Source organism: Euwallacea fornicatus, chromosome 3, assembly GCF_040115645.1.
Source record: "Euwallacea fornicatus isolate EFF26 chromosome 3, ASM4011564v1, whole genome shotgun sequence".
Lineage (NCBI taxonomy): Eukaryota > Metazoa > Arthropoda > Insecta > Coleoptera > Curculionidae > Euwallacea > Euwallacea fornicatus.
In genome coordinates, this window is record NC_089543.1 from 5,458,900 (window position 1) to 5,480,816 (window position 21,917).

The 21,917-nt window shown below is 39.3% G+C and overlaps 1 protein-coding gene across 3 annotated transcripts in view; it reads right to left on the bottom strand.

Annotated features, from left to right (window-relative positions):
* The window catches only part of LOC136350548 (zwei Ig domain protein zig-8-like), a 207,445-nt gene that overhangs the window by 12,740 nt on the left and 172,788 nt on the right, over nt 1–21,917 (bottom strand). For 2 of the 3 annotated variants that reach the window (XM_066302381.1, XM_066302382.1), the window contains exons 3-6: nt 11,130–11,340; nt 9,232–9,330; nt 7,950–8,077; nt 2,824–2,992 (exon numbers count right to left, since the gene is read on the bottom strand). In XM_066302381.1, the coding sequence (XP_066158478.1) occupies nt 2,824–2,992; nt 7,950–8,077; nt 9,232–9,330; nt 11,130–11,340 (607 nt within the window). The remainder of the gene's footprint in view (nt 1–2,823; nt 2,993–7,949; nt 8,078–9,231; nt 9,331–11,129; nt 11,341–21,917) is intronic. The other variant, XM_066302384.1, reaches the window with a different exon arrangement.

The following is a 21,917-nucleotide window of genomic DNA, read 5'->3' on the forward strand; positions in this document are numbered from 1 at the left end:
GATGACTGTAACGAGAAAGAATTAAAACCTCATTTCTTTTAAACAAGATTTCATCGATTAGAGCCGCGGACTACTTTTAAATCTGTTAGTGTTACGACGGTAATTGGGGATCTTGACATTCCCTACAGATTGGAACATAGTATCTATCAAGGCATTGTTAATAGACCATTTAGGTTAATGCAGAGTTTACGTAATTTAAAGCGGAACAACGGTAAAAGGACAAACCAAGATTTCACCAACCGACTGATAACTTTACAATGAAACACGGGGTTTCCTCCAATGGCCGAATTGGCCTTCACATTTGCTTCAATAAGGACCATTCTCTATTGTTCGAGATCGACGCACAAAATCATAATGTTCAATTGTATCAACAAATTTATATATATACTAGATGTTTAATGAAACAACGTAGTCGACAACACATTTATTATGCCATAGTGAAGTTACGTAGTTCATTTCCAAATTGAGCCTATTAATTTATGGATAGCAGCTTGCGATACAACTTCTGCATGTACGTATGTAGGTTTCAGTTAATTGGCTTAATAATACTAGTTTTCATTTCAAATAATGAAGCTTGTGCTGAATCCTGTACGTAAGTTCAGACAAGCCCAAACTAGTTTGTTTGTATTATATGTAGTTAGTACGTTTCTCAATTCGACAGATTGTTGCTTTTAAATGCATATTTTTCATTTTATTACTGAATAGAGTCCTGCAGGAGATTAACTTTGTTAACGCGGAGACTAGGAAGCTTGGGAAAGTTGTCCACGGCCTCGACATAGAGGGGACGCGAACCCGGGCGGAAAGAACAGCATATCGAGAGGTCGTAAATTTTTCATCTCGAGAATATTTAAAAGTTTTCTTTGGGGGAAATTTCCATCCCTATCCTGTCTCAGTGGAAAATATAGCACTTAGTTGCTACGTTTCGTTTAAGATTTTATCCTATGTCAACAATCTGCAGCAAACTTTTGGAAATGCGTAAATCCTTCTCCATTATTTACCAACCCCATCCAGAAATAATTTGGATACTATAGAGAAATTATGTTTAATTCTGTTTCGCAGCATTAGAGAAATTGGACATTCCTGTGGGACGCCTACTATTATCCACTTGGTGTGGAATACTCTTATTGAGCAGCTTTGAATATGTTTTTTAGAGTTTGAGGTGCAGAAACTGTAAATTGCTTCAGAAGTTCGCATTATTGGATGAAATTCTTCGCCAGACAGGGGGAGCTCCAGAACGACGGTGAATTTAATTGTTAATATGTTGGATTTTTTGCGAGGGTTTCCCCATTTAGGTTGGGAAGGACACAACTCAAACAAATTGCGGGGTACCGTTCTCAAACGGATCTCCATGACCAAGGGTGATTTGCCTTCCCAACCGCTATTCAAGAATATGTCTCAATATGTCGCCTACTCCAAACCAAGTTTTTCGTAGTTCTAGGTATTCAATTTTAGGTTGAAGAACAGGAATGGGGTTTTAAAGTCCAGTGGGAGAACTGGACGTCACCCGTTGTCTAAATGCAAAATGAAGTCAACGTCAACGGTCAATAATCCAAATTCGACTTATCCCCCCTTATTGAAAAAAAGAAGAAAAGTCTGTACATCCATTTGTTCAATTTGTCTTCTAAGCCGATACGTTCCCTTTTCCCGTATAATTCGGTGATAGCCGTGACCTAACATACGTCGTCATTTCGACTTTCCCTTCGACTCTCTTTTCGGGGTTTCCTTAGTAATCATCGGGTATTAGGATTTCTGCTTCATATAATTGGCTTCATTGACTACAAGAAAGGGATTTGTTGTATACAGAGGCCTATCGGTTTTCCGGGAACCGCAGCTTAATCGCCCTGCGTTTGTTCATTTCGTTAAACCTACCTAGATCCGGTTTTTCATATTTACCAAAAAAAATAACAGGTGATCATAAAACAAGACTCACAGTAGGTGGGAACAGTAAACGTAAAGCGTCGATTAAGCCATTTACTAATTGCCAATAGGCATCTGACTAACGGACGAATTGATCCTAGACACGCCCTGATATTTCAACTCAACAACTTACTCGAGCCTTTTTTAACCATCACTCTTATTTGTAACCTTTCGGAAGATATTTCGCCTCTTTTTTTAGGTAAAATGGGCTTTTATTCTGAGGATATTGACTTTACATGAATTTACTCCCTTTGACAGTATTATTCTGAAGAATTTCCGTATTAAGCTTCGTAGACATTCGGATCTTTATTAAACACATTTGTACGTAACTGCCACAGTATTACCTTAAATTTATACTTTCAATATGTGAACTTGCCAAAAGATTACCCCTCGATTTCCTCGGGTTCTCGAAAGTCGCCCCAACTCGGTCAAATATATCTGCCCGAATTGAAATTTTAAGGCAAAAACCCTTAAAATGTGATCCCTCTTGCAAAAGATTTAAAGCCACCTAGTGTCTGTCACCGATGTGCGCTCTATAGAAAGAACGGATATCAAATAAGTTTCCCATTTAAGTTTTTGCTCGATCCTACTGTCGGCAATAACAGTTTTTTGTTCCCTTACAACTCAGAATCGGCTTTCGCAGAAGGTTTTTGCAAAAAACTGGCCCAAACTTTTGAGCTTTTATTGAGCACGGTCACGGTATGTGGCCAATACTAATTGGGCTCTATTAATTGATGCCACAATACGCTGCAACGTCGGCTCCTAGGCTTTTCGGGCCACTGTAAATGGAACCCATTTAAAAATATTAAATGGGGATGGATCATCTAAAATGCGATTACGAAATGTCTGGAAATTAGATATGACCAATAGTTAACCGCCTAATTACCGCCCATATATCAAACTTACCATTCAGGACGTGCACCCTGACACTAGCGACATCTGCGTTGGACGGGCTGCAAGAATATTTTCCAGAATCGGATATATCCGCGTGCTGGATTAATAGGAAACTTGTTGTTATGTCACCCTTTTCTGTGATAACACTAACCCCACCTCTGTTGGAGTCGTAGCTTATTACCTGGAACAACAAATTTAGATTATTATTTCGTAAAACTTATAACATGATATGCTAAATTAAATAGTAACGGGTTTACACCAGTTTACAAATTTTAGAAAAATAATTAACCAGCAATTCTTTTTATATGTAAGTTTTTCCTGAAGTGTGTATATAGGGTGTTTCATTAACAGAGATCATTTGGCATATCTGGGTCGCAAAACTCATATAGGCGGACAGGGGTTTCGTTGCTATGCACACGGAGTTGTAGTGAGCGCATGCAAAGGGCAATTACGCGATTGATGAGTGCGAGAGAGACAGACTGCCGTTTCCCCTTCCATCGTAAACGATCGGCAAATATCGTTGACTCGTAAGCAGTGCGCATTGATCTGAGGGTTGGTGTAGTCTTGCATGAAATTGGAGGACTCAGATTACACGCCAACAAACAAATTTGAGTGGGTCCTTTGACAGAAAATTCCATGATAAATTTGAATGTAGTCTTAACTCTACAAACACCACGGTGGAAATGGTACTTTATATAACGCATCAATTGAAAAACAAGCCCTTTTTGTGACACGATCCGTACTCGGATTAAGGCGTACTTCTTGCGAGGCGACGACGGTAGTCTGTCTCCCTCGCACTTATCAATCGTCTAATTCCCTTTCGCTTGCATTCACTAAAACCCCATGTGCATAGCAGCGGAAAAGGTACCGTCTAAATTATTTTCTATGGTCATTGGCAGTGTTGGCGCAATATCAGATATATACGTCGTTTTTGTTAAAAACCTAGCTTTCCTCACGTAGCTGCCAGCAAAACTCGAAATTAATATCTTTACTGTCCGAGTTCTATTGCTTAGATAAAAATTGAGATGCGTGAGCGGAGTTATTGTGTCATATTTTGACAAATAATAATATTGGTTTTTCCCGAACAACTGAATAAGACAGCGTTCTGTATAATGTTAAAAAGCGCAGTTTTTCTGGTTCGACCATCTGTTCAACCATCTGACCCTGTATGTATAAGGAAAACAACGGGCGATCGTTGCAAGTCTCCCAGTAGGCGGTGCACCGCAAAGGAAGCAGCTTGATTAAGCAATACATATACTATTAAACATCTGACTATCAAATGAATTAATCCCAGACGTGCCTCTACCTTCGAGCTCCCACTCGGGGTTTTTTCTTTAATGATCGCCCTATTTATACCTATCCATAGTGTCGATTCTGCTGTTAAATTCAAGGAGAGTTCTAAAGTAAGATGCAGTACTTCTAAACTCCTGTAAACTACAAATGCACTATAGTTATATTTTTATTGACATACGCTAAACATCCTGTGGGTATCGTTCAAGAAAGTTTTAGAAGGAAACTTTTAGCCAAAAGTTAAATGAAAGTTTTGTTCTGATTACGTCCTTGTGAAGTGTGCCTTGTTTTGCAGCAGGTACTTGTGTGGTGAAACGTGTATCGGAGCAGCATAAGGCCTTAATTAGAGACCTGAACACATGCGTTTGGCACTAATACAAGATAGTTCGTCAAATATAACATAATATTTGTCTTAAGTTTTGATTAACATGTTAGGAATATTTAAGTTAACGGTATGTGGGTTAACAATTAAATTATAGAGTTACTTTAGCGACGAGTAAGGTAGTTGTTTGAATTGTGTTAAATGGACGTTAGAAGATCGTTTCGGGTTATGAGGAAAGATTGATACGATAAAAACGTTATCTTTTTAACAGCTACAGAGATTTAAAAGTTTTCTGTTAAAAGGTTTGATACAGAACACCAACTAAATTAATGGCACCGAAAGGAAAATGCGACTAAGGGTTTTCATCCTTTTTTAAGCCCTAAAACTTTTTGCGGAGAATAATTACCTCATTATTCTGTTTTCCTTGATTTTTGTTGCGCAACTTCGGTCCCCGAATCGAATTTTATATTCTGTCGTACATCGATTCGCCTGTCTATAAATGCGAATCAAGGAACTTTTTCCCTTAATTAGTTTCAATGGAAGCAAAAAGTCGACCGAGAATCTTCTCTAATGCCTATAAATTACAGTCTTCGGAAAAATTAAGGATAATGAAGTCGCCTACTCCTTCAAAATTTAATGGTTGCGGCCCATCCTTACTTTTTATATTACTCTTCAGTTAAGTGGTAATTATTGGGGTAGGATTAAGGAAAGGGGAGGGCTCCGCATGAAAAATTACTTTAATTTACTTGAATCTTAGTAGAAACTCGATATCAGTTGAGATGGTACTTGTGCGATTTTCGCCTCTAGAACGGTTCGATTCGTCATCTGGCCGACTTTTCAAAATCGGTGCCACGTTGGACTGGCACGTCCATGAGCTTCCTTGCGAGGTCAGGTGCAAGGTCACATTTTCAGTGTGTGTAATTTTATTGAGAAAAATCCCAGACCAATTGTTGTCTATGTACATCGTATTTGAAGACCTATTCGAGTTTCTTTCGACGTCTTGCCTGGTTCTGGCCACAGTGTTAAAGTTCACGCATTGTAGAATGCACGAAGGCGTTCAAATTAATATCTTAAAGGTGTTTTTTTTTTGTTTTTCCCGTTATTGCGTTTGCCCCCGCTTACCTGCTGAAAGTTTCAATAAAATTACTTTTTCACTTCCGAAATGGCCTCGCGGAATGAGCCGCGAAAAATGGGGCGGGTGTTTTGATTAAATTAAATACAGTCGAGTCTGAGGAAAATTCACAACGTGACGAATAAGGTAACTTGAAAAAACGAAACAATACGGCTCACCGGGTAAAAAGAAAGATCCAGTTGCCAGTTTTCCCAATGTAACTTGTAAATTCTGTTAGAATTTGTGACGCTGACGTACACATTTACAAAATTGCCCTACAGAGAATGTTCACTTGACATTTGATAAGTTGTACCTTTCAGGTCCTGTTACCAGAAGGAAGTTTGATAAAACAACATCCCACAAAAGTGCGTGATTCGAAGCAACTTGTTCGGGTTTTAAGCCTACGTACCTGCTTGTTTTTATTTGTTGGCGGCCTCTTAACCAAGGAGAAGAGTTTTAATTATTCACGATGTCGAATCATGAAATTGGGGCCTTAAGAAAACTTCCTCGGTCAGTTGATTTTCTAAAATAGATATTCGCTCACGAGACTGTTAAGCATTTTACATTACTCGATATGCGGGAGCGAAACGCTTGGGTTATAGGACATTCCAGCCCAGATTCCCGAATCAGTTGTTGTCACTCCTGAGGAGTGACAACAACTTAGTGAGTTTGTTGATATTAGCAATTATCAGATAACCATTGTGCTTTCGCAATTTCATTCTTCAGACCCGAGACCGCCCCTACGGTTTTTATTCCCTCATTAACCCTTTAGAGTGAGCATATTGATTTTACAATTTTGTTGCTGTGCCAGCATGTATTCCCGACTGCAGAAAAATGAAAATCCTATAAATATAAAGGAAGAACAATGGGCTCGTAGATACCACTAATTTGTCAGAAATAACTCGGTAGGAAAATTTAGATGCCCTCCCTAGAGCTAAAAAGAAAAATTGCATATTTTGATTATGCCGGAAATTGCCATAAAAGCAGGTCTGAAGATAAATAAAAGTGCGGGATTTTTATATTTATTTGTTCCGTAAACGTAAAACAGTCGGGGGTAAGTACTTTAAATAAATTAACCGCTTTATGTTTTTTTAAGAACCACCAACTTTTATCCCCAAATTTACTGCTCTTGTGCAAAGAATACTTTTTATAGCTGTAACTGTTTACAAAGCCGCATCAAATTGTACTACTCAATTATTCCTATATTGCTTGTCCCCTCATATTAAAAAATGGCCGCTGTAGGTACAAGACGATGCTATGCCTTCTGTAATATATGACTTCACATCTGAAGCCATTGTAGTACTCTAGAATTAAATGAATTGCACTTAAGGCTGTAACGACCATAAGGAACAACGCCAAATTATGCTGCAACGCCACTGGACACAAAATTGATGGTAGGTGTTGGGGGATTGCGGTGGTCAATCTGGTGATCGCGGTGCCCAGTGTCCCATGAAACTCCCCATCCATCCATTCGAAAACTGTTTATGTTACCCCCAGAAACCCCAAATTAGGATTGAACCGAAGAATTTTGTTTGATTCTTTTTAGAGAATTTAAATTCAGCGCTTCAGTTTTTGCAAAGAAAAACGAGGGGTTTCCTGCCGGTTTAGTTAATTATTTTTTATTCTCAGTTAATAATTAATTATTATCGGTTTTTTTACGATATGCAACTTTGCAATTATAGTTTGTGATTTATATGAAGAATATTTCCCTTGTAACACATTTGAAGTGCTTTATATCCAGTTTCTGTGTAGATGTAGCAGGAGAGTTTTTAAGAAATATTTTCAATTTCTCCGTAAATTCGCATTCTTGGTGAGCACGAACACTTTTGCATTCAAGTAAGCGCAAAATAAATCACTAAAACGGAAACAAGGATTACTCCAGTGATTCATTTTTATAATCCAGTCATTACATTAAATTGTGCCTCTTTTTCTTATAGCTCCTTTAAGTAAAGAAGTAGCTTTTTCTCGTTAAGTAACTATCTTTATTCATCGTCAAAGGAGTGATGAAGACCATTAATTAGTTAGTGCCTTACTATTCATTTTCATGTTTATGGTGTCATTAGCTTAAACTCTCAAGAAAACTCGGTTACTCGTTAAGAAAGATTGGCTTGACTTCCTTGTATTGTCCCTTAATCATTTATTCCTTTCAGGTTTTTCCCTTCATCGTAAATATTAATAAAAAAAGAAGACCTTTTGCACTTTATTTTCTCCGTCGAATAAGGAAAACGGACCCTCAATAAATTCATGGATAATAGGACGGCATTGTTAGAACCTAAACCACCCCAAGTGTTCCTGATAACTAACTCCTATTTTCCATATGCCCGTGTGCAGCACGTACGTTTAATTTTCTCCACACAACCAACATTTAGAAACTCTAGTTCTAACAGATACATGTGCATCATGAAAATCACTTACTTCTTCTTCATGATACCAGAAAATGTATGCCGGTGGTTCCGGGCTAAATTTGATCGAGCATGTAAGATTTATCGTGCTGCCTTTGTCGACGTGTAAGTCGGGTCCTCCTAAAATTTCTGCAGTTGGAACTGGAATAGAAAAAAGCGTTATCAGTGAAAATATGCCATTATTGTGTCTTGCTGTTAGTTCAAACACAACAAAATTTAATGTCCCGACATTTATTAAATTTTAAATGAAACTCCAAATCGACGTTCTCGCAAATCACTGATTTGCTCTTGGAAGGCCTTGATTGAGTGCAGTCAAACGGTCTGGAACTTCTTTAAGATAGTGAATGGCATTTTTGTGACAAATAGGCGTGATACTACAGGGTGTTAAATGAAACCTTGTCGATTGTGAACAAATAAAAATTTCTCCATGGATCTGTCTAAGTAGTTATCAAGAGACTCCTCCATAGGTGGATGTAGCCGTCTCGAATAACACAGGATTTTATCGGACGAAGCGACCGTCCACATCTCTCGACACTGACTGAAGCGGAAATTCTAGAGTACGTTGTATTTATTGGATCCTCGCTTGTGGTGGGAGCTGGAGCATCGGCGCACAACGCGCATGACCTATCGCGTAGGTCGAATATTAATTGCAGCTATACGTAACGTCGCTGTCGTCCTTGAACATATCAATGGACTTTCTGGTAAACCTTGATTGGCAACGTCGGAAGGGTTGCACATTTTAGCAAAATCTCTAGGGCTTCTTAGATCAACCGCACTCTCCTAAAGGGGACAAATTGATGTATCCCATTGAGACCTACCAAGTCTGACTAGAGAGGCCATTGACGTACTCAAGCAGGAAAACAACTTTGAGAAAGGGAGAAGTCACCGTTCTTAGTTCGGCCTGGAAAAGCGCGGCGGCCCCTGTTCACCTGTAGGGACCCAATTTCATCCAGGAGATATGAAAAAATATTATACATATATTTGCACTCCCTTTTCACAACTCAATGGCATTATCCAGGTATAAACTGAGTTATATTTTGAATTTGAGGCTGTCAGCTCAAGTTGATGTAATATATAACACCAGTGCTTGTATGAAATGCTAACAAAAGTCGCGTTTCTCAGGTGCTCTTATTAAAGAAACATGTATTTATGCTTTGCCTCTGGGTTTACACCCAGCTGCAAAAATTCAGTTGTAATAAATAGTTGCAAAAGAGGAGTTAAATTTCCATTAGTAACATGCAAAGGGCACACTAGGGTTAGTGTATTAATATAAGAATACATGAGTAACCTTTAACCTGGTTGACCAGAATCAAGATAGATGCTGGGGGTTTCAAGAGGGCAAGAGCAGTCGCATTTGTAACTCTCATCCTGCGCCGGTTCGTCTTCAAGGGTGTCTAAATGTGTAAAATAAAGAAAAATACGAAATTATTGCTTTGAATCTGAGAATTAAAACATAAACCAACAAACTTTGTGTAATATACTGATATCCACCTGGAATTGACTTAATCATTCCTGCGATACGGAATTGGAAGCGCTCATTCCAGAGGGTGTTTTCTGCTACATAAAATCTGTTTATGGGTGACTGCAACAACTCTGTGAACGCTAAATGGTAGATTCCATTGAGCATCTATTAAGTTGATAATTGCAGCCCTTGGTTTTCTGGGGTGAAATATATAATGGCGAAACGCGCAAGGATATTCAGAAATGCAAATGAAGGTAAATGAAAATTATTTTGGGCCAATTCTCCATGTATAATATAGAATCCCTAGAAAATTGTAATGCGTCATAATAGATATGCCGTAACGATTAACGAATTTAACCAATTATCTGTGCGGAGTTGAATTTACGTCATACTTTCCTTCTCTCTGATTGTTGCATTAAATTTTGATTTATCGTCTGTTCGGAACTTTGTTTGCTGACCTGTTGTCAGATATTCGAGCTTTTTGTTATCCTCCAACTGCTATCTGGTAAACGATCGGTGATATGATTTTGACTTATTATCATTCAAATTAAACAAGACCAGAAACATTTCCTTTTCCGCTGCCCCTCGAAATCCTATTTTTGCTGCCGCAATTTCAATGCCACACTTATACGCTTAAATTACTTCGCTTTCCTTCTACCTACGCCTGTGTAAACGCTATAACTTCTAAACTATTTCTTACAGAAAATAAATCTTCTATTCAATTAATACCTGCATTTGCCCATTATGTGTTTTTGCAGATTCAATCCGTAGAGGATGAAACTTCGACTTTTCGAAATTTATTCTCAACTTATTCCTCAAATAAAGTTGTAGTTGTTTCGAAACTTTCACCGCAATTTACTTCGCTTCAAAATTATAAACTTGCACTGAAGTTTCAATGTTTAGCTAATGTAGGCGCTAACAGTCTAAAACAGTTATTGTCTAAACACGAAAGTAACTGAATGTTACAGATCGAGTTTTTCATAATTTAGCGGCCGAAAGAGCAAAATTACGCTAAATACAAAAACTTCATTTGAAGAGGAGGAATTAATAGTGAATTTACTGGCGGTGCAATCAACGAACTTAAAAGTTTCTAATACTTCGATTCAACCAACACGTCACCGTAGCATTAATTGGAGAGACCATTCCGGTGTACACTCTGAGCCGTTAAACGAAGCACCGCCCCTTTCCAGTTAAAACCCCGCCATTCCCAGTCTCTAGTTGGTTGACATCCGGATGATGTAGAAGCACAACTCGCACCCATGCAATGAATCGTGACCAACAGAATAAAGCCCCGCCCCTTTTTCACCTTAGTCCTGCCTCGCCCCTGCCGTGGTTGCGCCCACGTGGACACCTGATTGTGTGCTGTGACGATTCCGGATTGTCTTAGACTGGACATAAACAGCTATATTCGGTTCTATGTCATGTATGACCGAATTGAACGGGCTGTTTCGTAAAGAGATTTGGGCATGATGAAGCGAAATACTTATTAAAGCTATGCATTATAACTTAATAAGTCCCTTGGTTTCAGGTGAAATCACAGAAAGACCAGAGTGCGACAATGCGAGATTTGTAAAAAACAGAGAGATAGAAAGAGAGAGAGAGAGAGAGAGAGAGAGAGAAAAGACGAAGTTTTCAAAGTTGCTGTTTGCGTTCAAGCAGGGAACGCTTTGAATTCCCAAGATTAACTTAACTTTTTAACAATTTATCTCGTATAGCAACACTTTTACTCACCGACAACATTAAGGTTGACGAAATAGCTTCTCACGGGTTGAGTACTGATCTGGCACTCGTAAATTCCGGCGTCTCTCTTTTGAGCCCATTTTATTTGCAGGGTCCATTCATCAGTTTCAGCGTGATGGTTGGCTTGAAACCTTTGGTCACTGGTGTACGTGTAGCTACCAACTGTCAGGATGTGAATATCTCTGTGACGAATCCAGGAGACCTGAAAGAAAACAAAGAATCTGAACCACTGAGGGACTAGTGCGATTCAATGAAAAATTAAATTTCCTTAAAGACTTTTAGCCGAACAGAGGTAGGTCGTTTCGATTAAATATCCTTTATTTCACACAATAATAAATACCGCGTAGAACACTTAAATCACTCAAAGTGTTTTATCGTGCTCCACATTTCATACAAATGCCCAAGGCTTAAACACTGAATGATTACGCCAATTACTACATATAACAAAGAAAAATATTACTCATTGAATATTACAGATGCATTTTCCTGATTTGCTTTTTGCTTTATTAGCCTAGAAGGAATTTGGTTTATTACACTCGAGCCTTTATTACCGTGGTATTTTTTTTTGGTAATTGGACTGGCAAAGAGAGATAATTCTCTTGAGGAAATTTACTGTTGTTTTTTACGACACCGAATTTTACACTAAAAATTTTCAATCTCTAAGATCCACACCGAGAATCAGCAATTCAGTAGGCGCAACTACTGAAAGAAAAGTCCAAAGATTTATCTAACTTGGACTTTTAACTTTTGCGACATAATCAAGGAAAAAGGAGGTTTAATCTTCTGCGAACTTGCAAAGTGGATATTTCGCCGTAATTAACTAAGTTTGGACTGAGCGATCGCATATATTTCCTTCATGTAGATGCACAGGTGTTGCATATTATATGAAGGGAAGCGCAGTTAATCATGTTTCAGCTACAACATTGTTTTCAAACTACTGCAGAGCTGAAAGTAACAATGGCATGGAAATCAAGCATTAAACGAAATAACGTAAGGATTTTAATGTATCAATCCAAATGACTGTTCAAACTCAACCAAATGGGTATAAACCTACATAATTTAAAGAGACCTAAATAAATACCTAAAGAGACCCCGGTAATTACCATTAAATTACGAGGGGTCTTAAATAACTAATTTTTTCTTTAATTATTACTGTTAGGGCCAGTTGTAGATAAAGGTTTGTTTGCAGATGTTTTATGTTGTTTGGCTTTCCCTTACTGCTAGGCAAACCAGGATATTTACAATTCCATTAGTTTCGGGAATGAATCATGTGAATGGAATTATCAAAGGTGATTTTTCGTATGGTTCACGTTTGCATAATAAAGTGTGAGCGTTCAATTCTCATGCAAAATTTAAATTATGTTATTGCGCTGCAAAGTTGTAGTGACAGAATATACATAGTTCGAATGGAGAATAGTTATAGCGTGAAATGGAGGTGGAATAAAGGGCAAAATTCTATCGATGCGACATCCGTCCGAGGCGAATGCCGACCAGAAAGTAGAGTACAAACGACCACAATTTGATGACTTTCAGAAAATGGAAGCGAATAGTGTAGGAGCAAATGCCGGACACAAAATACAGAAATCACGGATGGAAATCCACCCGATTCAAAGCAAGGTACAGTTAAGGCCGTCTTTATTTAACCGGAGGATAACGAGATGAAAAGTAGTATTCAATCTGTATACAAACAAATTTTGTATAAATTATTGAGGTTGGTGAAGAGTTTGAGGATGCCGAGCAACAAACGAAATTCAAACCAAAGGAATGCAGCACGAAAAGCGAAAAGTTCGTCAAACCTCAGATTGGAGGAATGAAAGGTGCTATTTCAGTATATGGGAAAAGTTGAAGAAGTTCGGAGGCAAGTCGGTAATAGACGAGTTGGTCACGTTACACCACCCTCAACATACTAAACTGGAAAAGCTGCGGATATAGGCGGAAGCTGGATTTCTTGACGGATGCACGTCGGTCCACTTAAACACAACAAAGCAGAAATTATAAAGGAAAGGAAATTCATAAAAGGAATCGTTATAGCCGGCAAGAGCGATGGTTAAGGAAAGTTATAAGAACAATTAGATCCATAACGGACGGATATGTTCTGATCACCACGGACCAAGGACGAAATGTGTCCTTACAATTACAGACGGAAATTAAACGAACTCTAAAGGGCACTGCTATTAAGAGGAGAGGAGACGAGAATAGCAAAGTAGTAATACAGATTAGAGACATGGACACTATTGAGGACAAAGAGGTAATAAGAGAGGCAATTGAAACTGAAATTGCAATCACCGGAAGCGGGGAGGGACGTTCAATATAAGCGATGATAAGATAATGTGGAGATCTAATAGTAATCACACCCAACACCCACGATTACCATAGCTAGGCAGCATTCTGAGCAACTGCCTCAAAACGACAGGACGAGAACGGGAATGACAAGATGCATACCTCCAGGATAGGATGGAACGGATCTCTGATGGGATGCTTGAATACTTAATGGACACACCCGCGACGATTGCACCGGAGATAATTTAATGCTGCTATTACTAAATACTAACGACCTTAAGCAACAGAATTTAGTGATTAACGCAGTCAAATGCCTTCAATAGATCACAAAACACTGCCACAGAAACCTCCCCATTACATTCGGTCTCACATGCAGCTGGAAATCCGGATTAGCAGCAGACAAATTAGAGACTGCTGTACCATAAGGGAGGAGAGATCGCGGAGAGGCGGATTTCTGCCCGAAATAATGAGGTGCATAAAAAGGGCGGTCATGTACCTTTGAGTTTTGATAGGAAAGAACGCACAGTTCTCTGAGCAGATGAGGCAGAGCTCGAACCGACTGGGATCTACGTGGATTGCCGAAGATTTTTGGAACTTCGTGGCATAGGAGTAGGACCAAGCTCTGTAGATGGAGGTGGAGACTAACTGAACTAAAAATGATCAAAGTGAAATTGATTCGTTACGTCATCGAACGCCTGGGTCGAAAGTACCTCGTACCAGCGCACATTTCAAAGGTGAAGAAAAAAAAAAAAAGAAAAAAACTTAAATGAAGTGAACACTGAATCGATAAATCCGCGGCATGTGTTTTTGCAGTTCAATTCATAAAGGATCTTTAATGGGTTTCAGCTGCAATATCGTACGCCATATACACTAATTTTACCAATCAAACAGCACATGGGCTAGATATTGAAAATGCCTCTTAAATTTTATTGGGAACTGACAAATGGCGAGACCATTAAAATTGCGGCAAGCCGTGATGAACGTCTATTTCATTTTCTCCTGTTCTGTACTCTACCTCGATTCAGTTCGGGTTAATCGATCGGTTGTCTCATAATAAGTAATTTGAAATTATTTGGATTAGTACCAAATCCAAAATGTACCGACACCGGCCATCTGTTCAAGCTCAAGTAGGTGCCAATAAACAACCAATGCTCCTTCTCAAGCTGGATAATTTGTATCAAGTTTCGGATCATCTGCTATTGAATTTGGAGTATTTCTGTTTGTCCAAATTTAGCGGATACCTATTTCAGACTATTAATCTCGAAACCACTGTTAATGTCTCCGTTTCACCATTAGGTAATCCCTTAGATAAATAACCGGCAAATCGAATATCGCTTGCAAAGTTGCTGGAGAACTATTGTGAAAACAGGAATTACTGTTTGGTTAAGATGATTTACCACCGTTAATATTCGGGTACGTGAGTGAGCAGGTGAATAAATGAGTAAAATAGAGGCACAATTTAGCCTGACTATTTTCTCATTATGAAACACTATATATGTGAACCCGCTCTGATCTCATATATTTATACGCTACAGCAACACATAATTTTGTATGTTGTAGCGAGAAATTGCCAAGGGAGCCTAGCCTGAAAACCATAAGTGACAAGGCAATTTTTGGCTGAAAGATGCAATATATTATAACCGGAAATGGTTAAAAATAGCGCATTTTCATGAATAATTGCTTCAAACAAGGCAAGTTGTGACCACAATCGCGTCCGCAGATTGCACCTGAAAAAGCAACGGCAACACTTCCAGGCTCATCTGAGAGCAGCATCTCGGCATAAACATTCAATAAATCAAAAAGCTTTGTCCTAATGAATATTTCATTGCGTGATTCTTGCGGTGACTCCCACGATTAAATTAAAAATGCGTCTTAATCGCCACGAAACCGGATATATATGTACAGGGGCCTTCGCATTAGAGGAGCTATTAGCACTAAACGTACACATAACTTCTGAAAATCTAATCTTTAGGGTGAGGATCTAAACAAATTTAGTAGAACACGGGACACCTTTCCGTAAATTACAAATTGCGTAAGCGCGGAGGTAATAGTCTGGATTAAGCTCGTTCAAAAGAACGTTTCGCTTGTATCCAGACCTCGATATCGGAATTCGTGAGGAACCTTGACATAATTTTGGGTGCCGAAATGCCGTGTACGGCGAGGCACTTATTTATTTATTTTTTTTTTTTGTTATTATGACACGAAATGATGTTAATGCTAAATAAGATAAGCCGCACTGTTCGATATCTTATTAGAAATTCTGTTGCCGTCCTCTTCTTGCAGCCTCAACAGGGTTACAGATTTTTAGATACAAGAGACGCGCTTTACATAATAATACGGTTTATAAAGTCGGCAAAAATAAAGACTTCATATTTTTAGATGATCTTGACTTATAACCTTGTGGATTTGCTTCCTGCACTTTGATAAACATCTCCCCATTTTATCGCATAAACGTAAAGAAATATGGGTTTAAAATTTTTGTTTTCGGAAACCCCCATCGAACTTGATGGCTCCGATAAAATCACCATTAAATTTTTCTTTAAACGATCTGCTGGTACGAATTTGCTTTAAAAAAATTCAATGTTTAGTGAGAATACCATTCGGAGAGCTTTGCTGATTCACAAATTTATGCCTTGCGTTGCACGCATGCGCTTTATAAAGTAGAGAAAAAAACTTGGATGGGCTGCGATGTGCATGGTTTTCGCCCGAACCCAACAGCAGTGTTGTGGCGTAATCAAGGGATGGGGTGGCAGAACCGCTAAAACTCAAAGTAGAAAAACATTCGTGTTCGGTGGCAATAAGGTAAATTCCTGAGGTGAACAGCTTTCCTTCGCAGGAGACCTCCTCAAAGGAGCTCACGCTCCGAGTTCGGCTGGTCAGATACGATGCCAATCTGGTCACGCGCCTTGCCCCGTGACCTACCTCCAGCTGGAGTGAACAGAACTCCTTGGTCAAGGCAGTCAAATGTCTCCGACAGATCACAAAATACTACTGCAGCAACTCAGCAGCGTTCGGGCCTACCTTGGCTGGAACGCATTGTCTTTAGGCAGGGATAGGGGGCGACCCTTGTTTTCGTCCAGTAGGACGCAAAAGACTGTAGGCTCGGTCCTGATCGGGGTAACTCAGCTGAAGGACAACAGACTTCGTTATGCAATATATAGTAAGTGTCCGGCAGTCATTTAATTTAAAGAACGTCGTGGTTGAGATCACCACGCAACTCCTCAATGCCTTCAGCTTCCTAAAGGACCTTTTATTGCTTCGGGGTAGTAAATTTTATCGTTATTTCTGAATTCGAATTCGAATTAATTGTACAAATTGCCATTTTATTCTCGACCTCCAAAACGAAATTAAATAAACCGGAGATGTATTGCTTCGGATAAGACAAAAAAGACAGGTAATACGCGACATGATGCGACATATAGAAATCAAATTGGACTGTTTTGTAATCTGGACGTTTTATTAGGGCGCCGTGGTAAGAATTGCAAATAGTAAAACATTTAAGTCTGGAAAGAATGCAATTTAACTTCTCCTGGTTCATTCCGAACTTGTCAATTTTAAGTAGCAGTTTTACGACATTCGATTGGAACTCTGGTTTGGCAATATAGAGGAATGTTTAAAAAGCTGTAACTTTTTAGTCTCTCTGGCACGAATGCAGCGAATCTCTGTCACCGCAAAAAAATCAAGTACCTTATTATTTTTTTAATGAACTGAATTTAGCATGCACAAACTGAGACGTAAAATGCGGCATTGCGCCCCCGACTGCACTACCAATTTACCGTGGTTAAAAAATTCGGTGTACAGTATCAAAATTGCAAATCCGAACCGATTTATCACTTATCTCAGTTAAGGTAACTGGAATTAACATCGACCAGAATCTTCTATAAATTACGAACCTGCAGTGATTTCCCTTTAAACACTCTAAGTAGCCAAAACTCGCCCGTTTTCAGGAGCTGCAGTACAAGCATTAACAGGTTACAGGCGAAGCGCTCTGTCCAGTCCAGAGTCCGGGAAGTTTATCCTTTCCTGGTGGGCCCCTACGTTAGGCTCCTACCAGGGTTATCTTATCCAGGGCTATCTTACCCTCTGCCGGTGGGAGCACTGAGGGTCCTAATTCCAGGCCGAATGAAGACTAATTAATTCCGCGTTTCCGGTAAAGTTGTCGCGCCTGCGCATCCCAATGGGCTTTTTTAGTAAGATTTGGACGTTGCTTCGAGACTGATGTGGTTTTTCTTTGCGTGAATTCGAAACCTAACTAGAGTTCTCTTCATTATTCCTCTGTCATATTTATTTGCCTTGAAGCCTTACAAATTTTCCTCGTGTTAAACCGGGCTGGCTTTGCCCAGTAGGGACAAATAAAAATATCCAGAAAACTTTCAACAGAGTAAACACAATTGAAGTTTCACTGGTTCAGTAATAATGGCATGACTTTTGAATGTTTGCGTTAAGATAACTTTCTCCGAGTTTACTTATTCCCGAAAATAATGTCGTGCCGAAAAATTATCATAATTATGCGTTAAATTATTTTCCTTTCAACAAATAACTCCCCTCGGACCCGTTCGATACAATCCTCTTGACAACGGGGAAATTTCAATTTCAGCAAGTCGGAAAGGCAAACATTGAAGTTTTTTTTAACTTGCGAAAGTTGTACGGAATTGTAATTATTTTCGTTCCATTATAAGCAATTACTCCAAATTCTCAACAAAATGGAATTTACATTTCTCTCTGACAAATTATTTTTCGAGTAACGTTTTATTTTTCGTACACTCAAAACATGATATTTCCCTTCGGTAATGATTTTCGGTTAAAATAAAGTAAAATAACTGCGTTCCCCGAACCCCATCAGTCTTAACCAGAGAATGGGTGTGCTACTTGGATTTCCTACGCAGAAGTATTTTATAGCCATTAAATATTAATATTTTTATGGACGCTCATTTTTCTGTTTCTATTGATGTCAAGAGTGAGCAGAGAATTTGAATAATTGAATTCTCTGCCGCGAAAGTGGAGGGATATTTATATTTTCCTAACAAAGCCCACAAAATTTATTGACCGGAAAATATATCTTAAGCCCGTTTCGCTGATTTAATACAATTTAAAACGATGCTTTTTCTAAGCTCAGACATTGAATAGACAAGCGAACTCGAAAGATCCAGACGACGCATGAGGGTTTTTATTCAGTGTATAATCGTAGGAAGAGAGCTACGGGACGACGCCGCGTCAGAGCGCAGTGTCCTGACTTGGGTCCGTGTCGCTCCAACTCGGAAACCGTGAAATGTACTTTCGATCTACAGACAAAAATTTGACACCCTGCGGGACATAATCAAGCGATTTTTGCAGGACAGCCGGATCGCTCCACACTCACGCCCTCCGGCGCCGAATATTTACTTGCACCATCGCTTCTGGGACGCCCCGCGCGTCCGTAGAAGTTTGAGATTAGCAAGCGTAATGGCGATAAATAAAGTTTTAACCGAAAACTTTAATATACAGGAAGTAACATGGGATTCGACATTTTCGCGGGAAAGGCAAATCGCAAATTCATACGGTAAATTTATTAAATTTTCGTAAAATGAAACAAAGCTCCGGTTTCCTCCTTAAGTCGAACCCCGCGTATAAATCATTAAATGCCATGGTAAAAGGATTATGTTTCGAGTGTATAAATTCGACTTAGACGTAACATTTAAACTGGGGAATTAATTTGAGGTTGCAATTGTGAAACGAGTTCAACTTAGTTTAAATCACCATCGAAGTTTCTAAAGTAGACTAACTGTTTCCTTTAAATTCGTCGCCCGCTGATACACCCAAGCCTCCAATTCAAATAATTTCCCAAATCTGCTTTAGGTTTCATTTTCAATTTGTATTACGGACACCGAAGATGGTCCCAGGGACGAGCTGGGACGGTGGGGAAGGGCACAGGAAATGACACAGTGATGATAAAACGTAAAGGAAGCATTAAATAATATTGTATTTAATTGCACGAGGCTAAAACACTTGGCGCAGTCGACGTTGGTGGATTGCAAGGCGCCGCATAAATTTACAAACAGGGAGTGCTCTTTGCTGTCTCAGACATTTTATCCTCTTTTATTTGACAATCTGTAAGCTGAGGGAGTGAAAACCATTCCGAAAAGAAAACTTTCTAACGCGAGTCCCGTTATCGTGGTCGGTGAAGTATTTAACGATCTTAATTTGCTTATAATAACTGTAGTTTATCCTAGAGGAGCAACTAAACCACGAAAGCCACCACTCTAAGATAAAGGTGTTATTAGAGTAACAAAATCATTGCTTTAGCACATAGGTGAATTTATCTCATTGGAGTTAACCCCAGATAAGCCTCGCAGCGCTAGATTCTCGGCACCATATTTTAACTTGAATAAAATCCCCTAGGGAGCCACAACAGACGCCGAATAAAAATTGCAAATTGCGCATTCTTATATTCACATAGGATTAATTTTTACATCAAACTGTGTGGAAAGATAAAGACACTTCCTTTAGCGGAATTCCATACATCTGAACTTCCACGTTGTCACTGAAAAAATGGGTTTCTGGCAGCGCAGTGGGTCGCAAATAGAAATAATAGAGCACTTGAAATGAATAAATTATCGACTCGTTTTATACGCAAAAACCCATTACCGCAAACAGGGCACTTCTGCATAAGCCAGTAAGTATTGCAAAAGTTGCAAACTAATTGCGTACCTGGGGATATAAATTATACTATTTCTTGCGGAATATTAGGTTTTACTTAAATAATTAATACTCGGTACGCCACTGGGAGTGATTTATGGAGGAATCCCCCGGGTCGGAATTTCTCACCTGCAGCGTCACTTAGGCTAGGCAAACAACTGACTGGAATAATTCGCACTTGTCTCCTGTTTTATCCTACTTGGTTCAGTAAAAACACCCTTCTCCCTCCCATGGGGAACGGATTACCGGTAATCGGTTAATCACGTGCCCACGTTGATCGTCCGGAATTGCGGGGCAAATTGTTTCGATTGACTCAAAATTTTTGGAGGTGAACAAATTGTGCTACTTTTCGTTTATCAATAAAACACATTTGAAAAATCACGTAGCAGGAAAGTGTATAGTTTGCAGTTTGGATTTTTGCATGCGCGTCATATTGAAAGTCAGCGCGAAATGTGACCAGGGGCGTCTCAAAAATTTTATGTTTCTGGCTTGAAATAAGAAAAGGCCGGTGTGACAGACACCGGTAAAGGATGAGCGGATGAAGAACTGTTAATTTATGAACCGAACGCCAGAAAAATAGGATTAAAATCACGAAAACTGTGTATATTTATATACGGAACGGAGTGAAGTCACTAACGTACCTTGTCACGTCTTTGATTGTGTTGGAATTGTGACACAAAACCAACTCAAAAACCCGCGTTCATACCATCACCATCCATTATCAGTTTTGACCTGTGCCTCTAGCCATGCGTGTTACACAGGGTACGGCACGGCGTTCGAGTGTTTTCGAAACAATCACAGAATCATTAGTTTCTGCTACATAAATTATTTTTTTCTTACAACGGCATGATCGGAAACAGAATTTTATAATCTCGAAGAGAAAATTTCGTCTGGCATGTGGCGTCCGTTCTCTATGACGCAATGTTGAAGATGTTCGCAGACAATCGGCTTCCACCCTTTTCGACAGGTCTCCGTTGATTTTCTGCGATTTGATGTTGAATTGCTTCTGTCAATCCTCCCAATGTGCGAGGCCTAACCTCATAGACACGTAACGTTAGTTAATCTCATAAAATGAAGGCACGTAAGGAGAAGTCAGGCGACCGAGGAGGCCATAAAGTGTCACCAACTGCAGTGACAGGCTCACCACTCCCAACGAAACGATCATAAACGAACATTCCACGTTCTAACAGCCGCGACGGCTCCAAGGTGGCAACTGAAAGATAGTAATAAAATGCTATGAGCCAAAGAATGAAATTCTCGTTGAAGCACAACCATTTCGTTTGTAAACTGTCGAGTACCGCTCGTTCCAAAAACACTTGGTTCCTGCGCCGCACCCTTTATCTCTGTCTTTGTTATATGAATATTCCGTTCCCCCCGCGCACCCTAGACACATACGTGCCATCTCGTTGGATACACACGCAAAGATCCAAACTGCAAACCATACTTCATTTCACATGCTTGGAGCTAGCAACATTTCGCGAACACGTAACAGACGGCAAATAATGAATCCCAAAAAGAATTCCTAAATCTAAATTGTATTAGACTGATTATAGCAAATTGAAGAAGAAATTCGCAAAAAACTGAACGATATTTATGGACACTAGTGTCCGCTTCCCTTTGAAATCTCCGGGCTTAATATTTTTCTCCACGTAAGCTTCTTATCTTGGATATTTGCCTTAAGGGGACGAAAATGGACGAGTCAAGTTATCCTTTGGAATGTCATGAACATTATTTCCAATTGTGAGCAGAGGCAGTAATAGTTCTCTTTACGTCATTGTTTTTTCTGTCCTGCGCGAAAAACAGTCCGTTATGGTATCAAAGCAC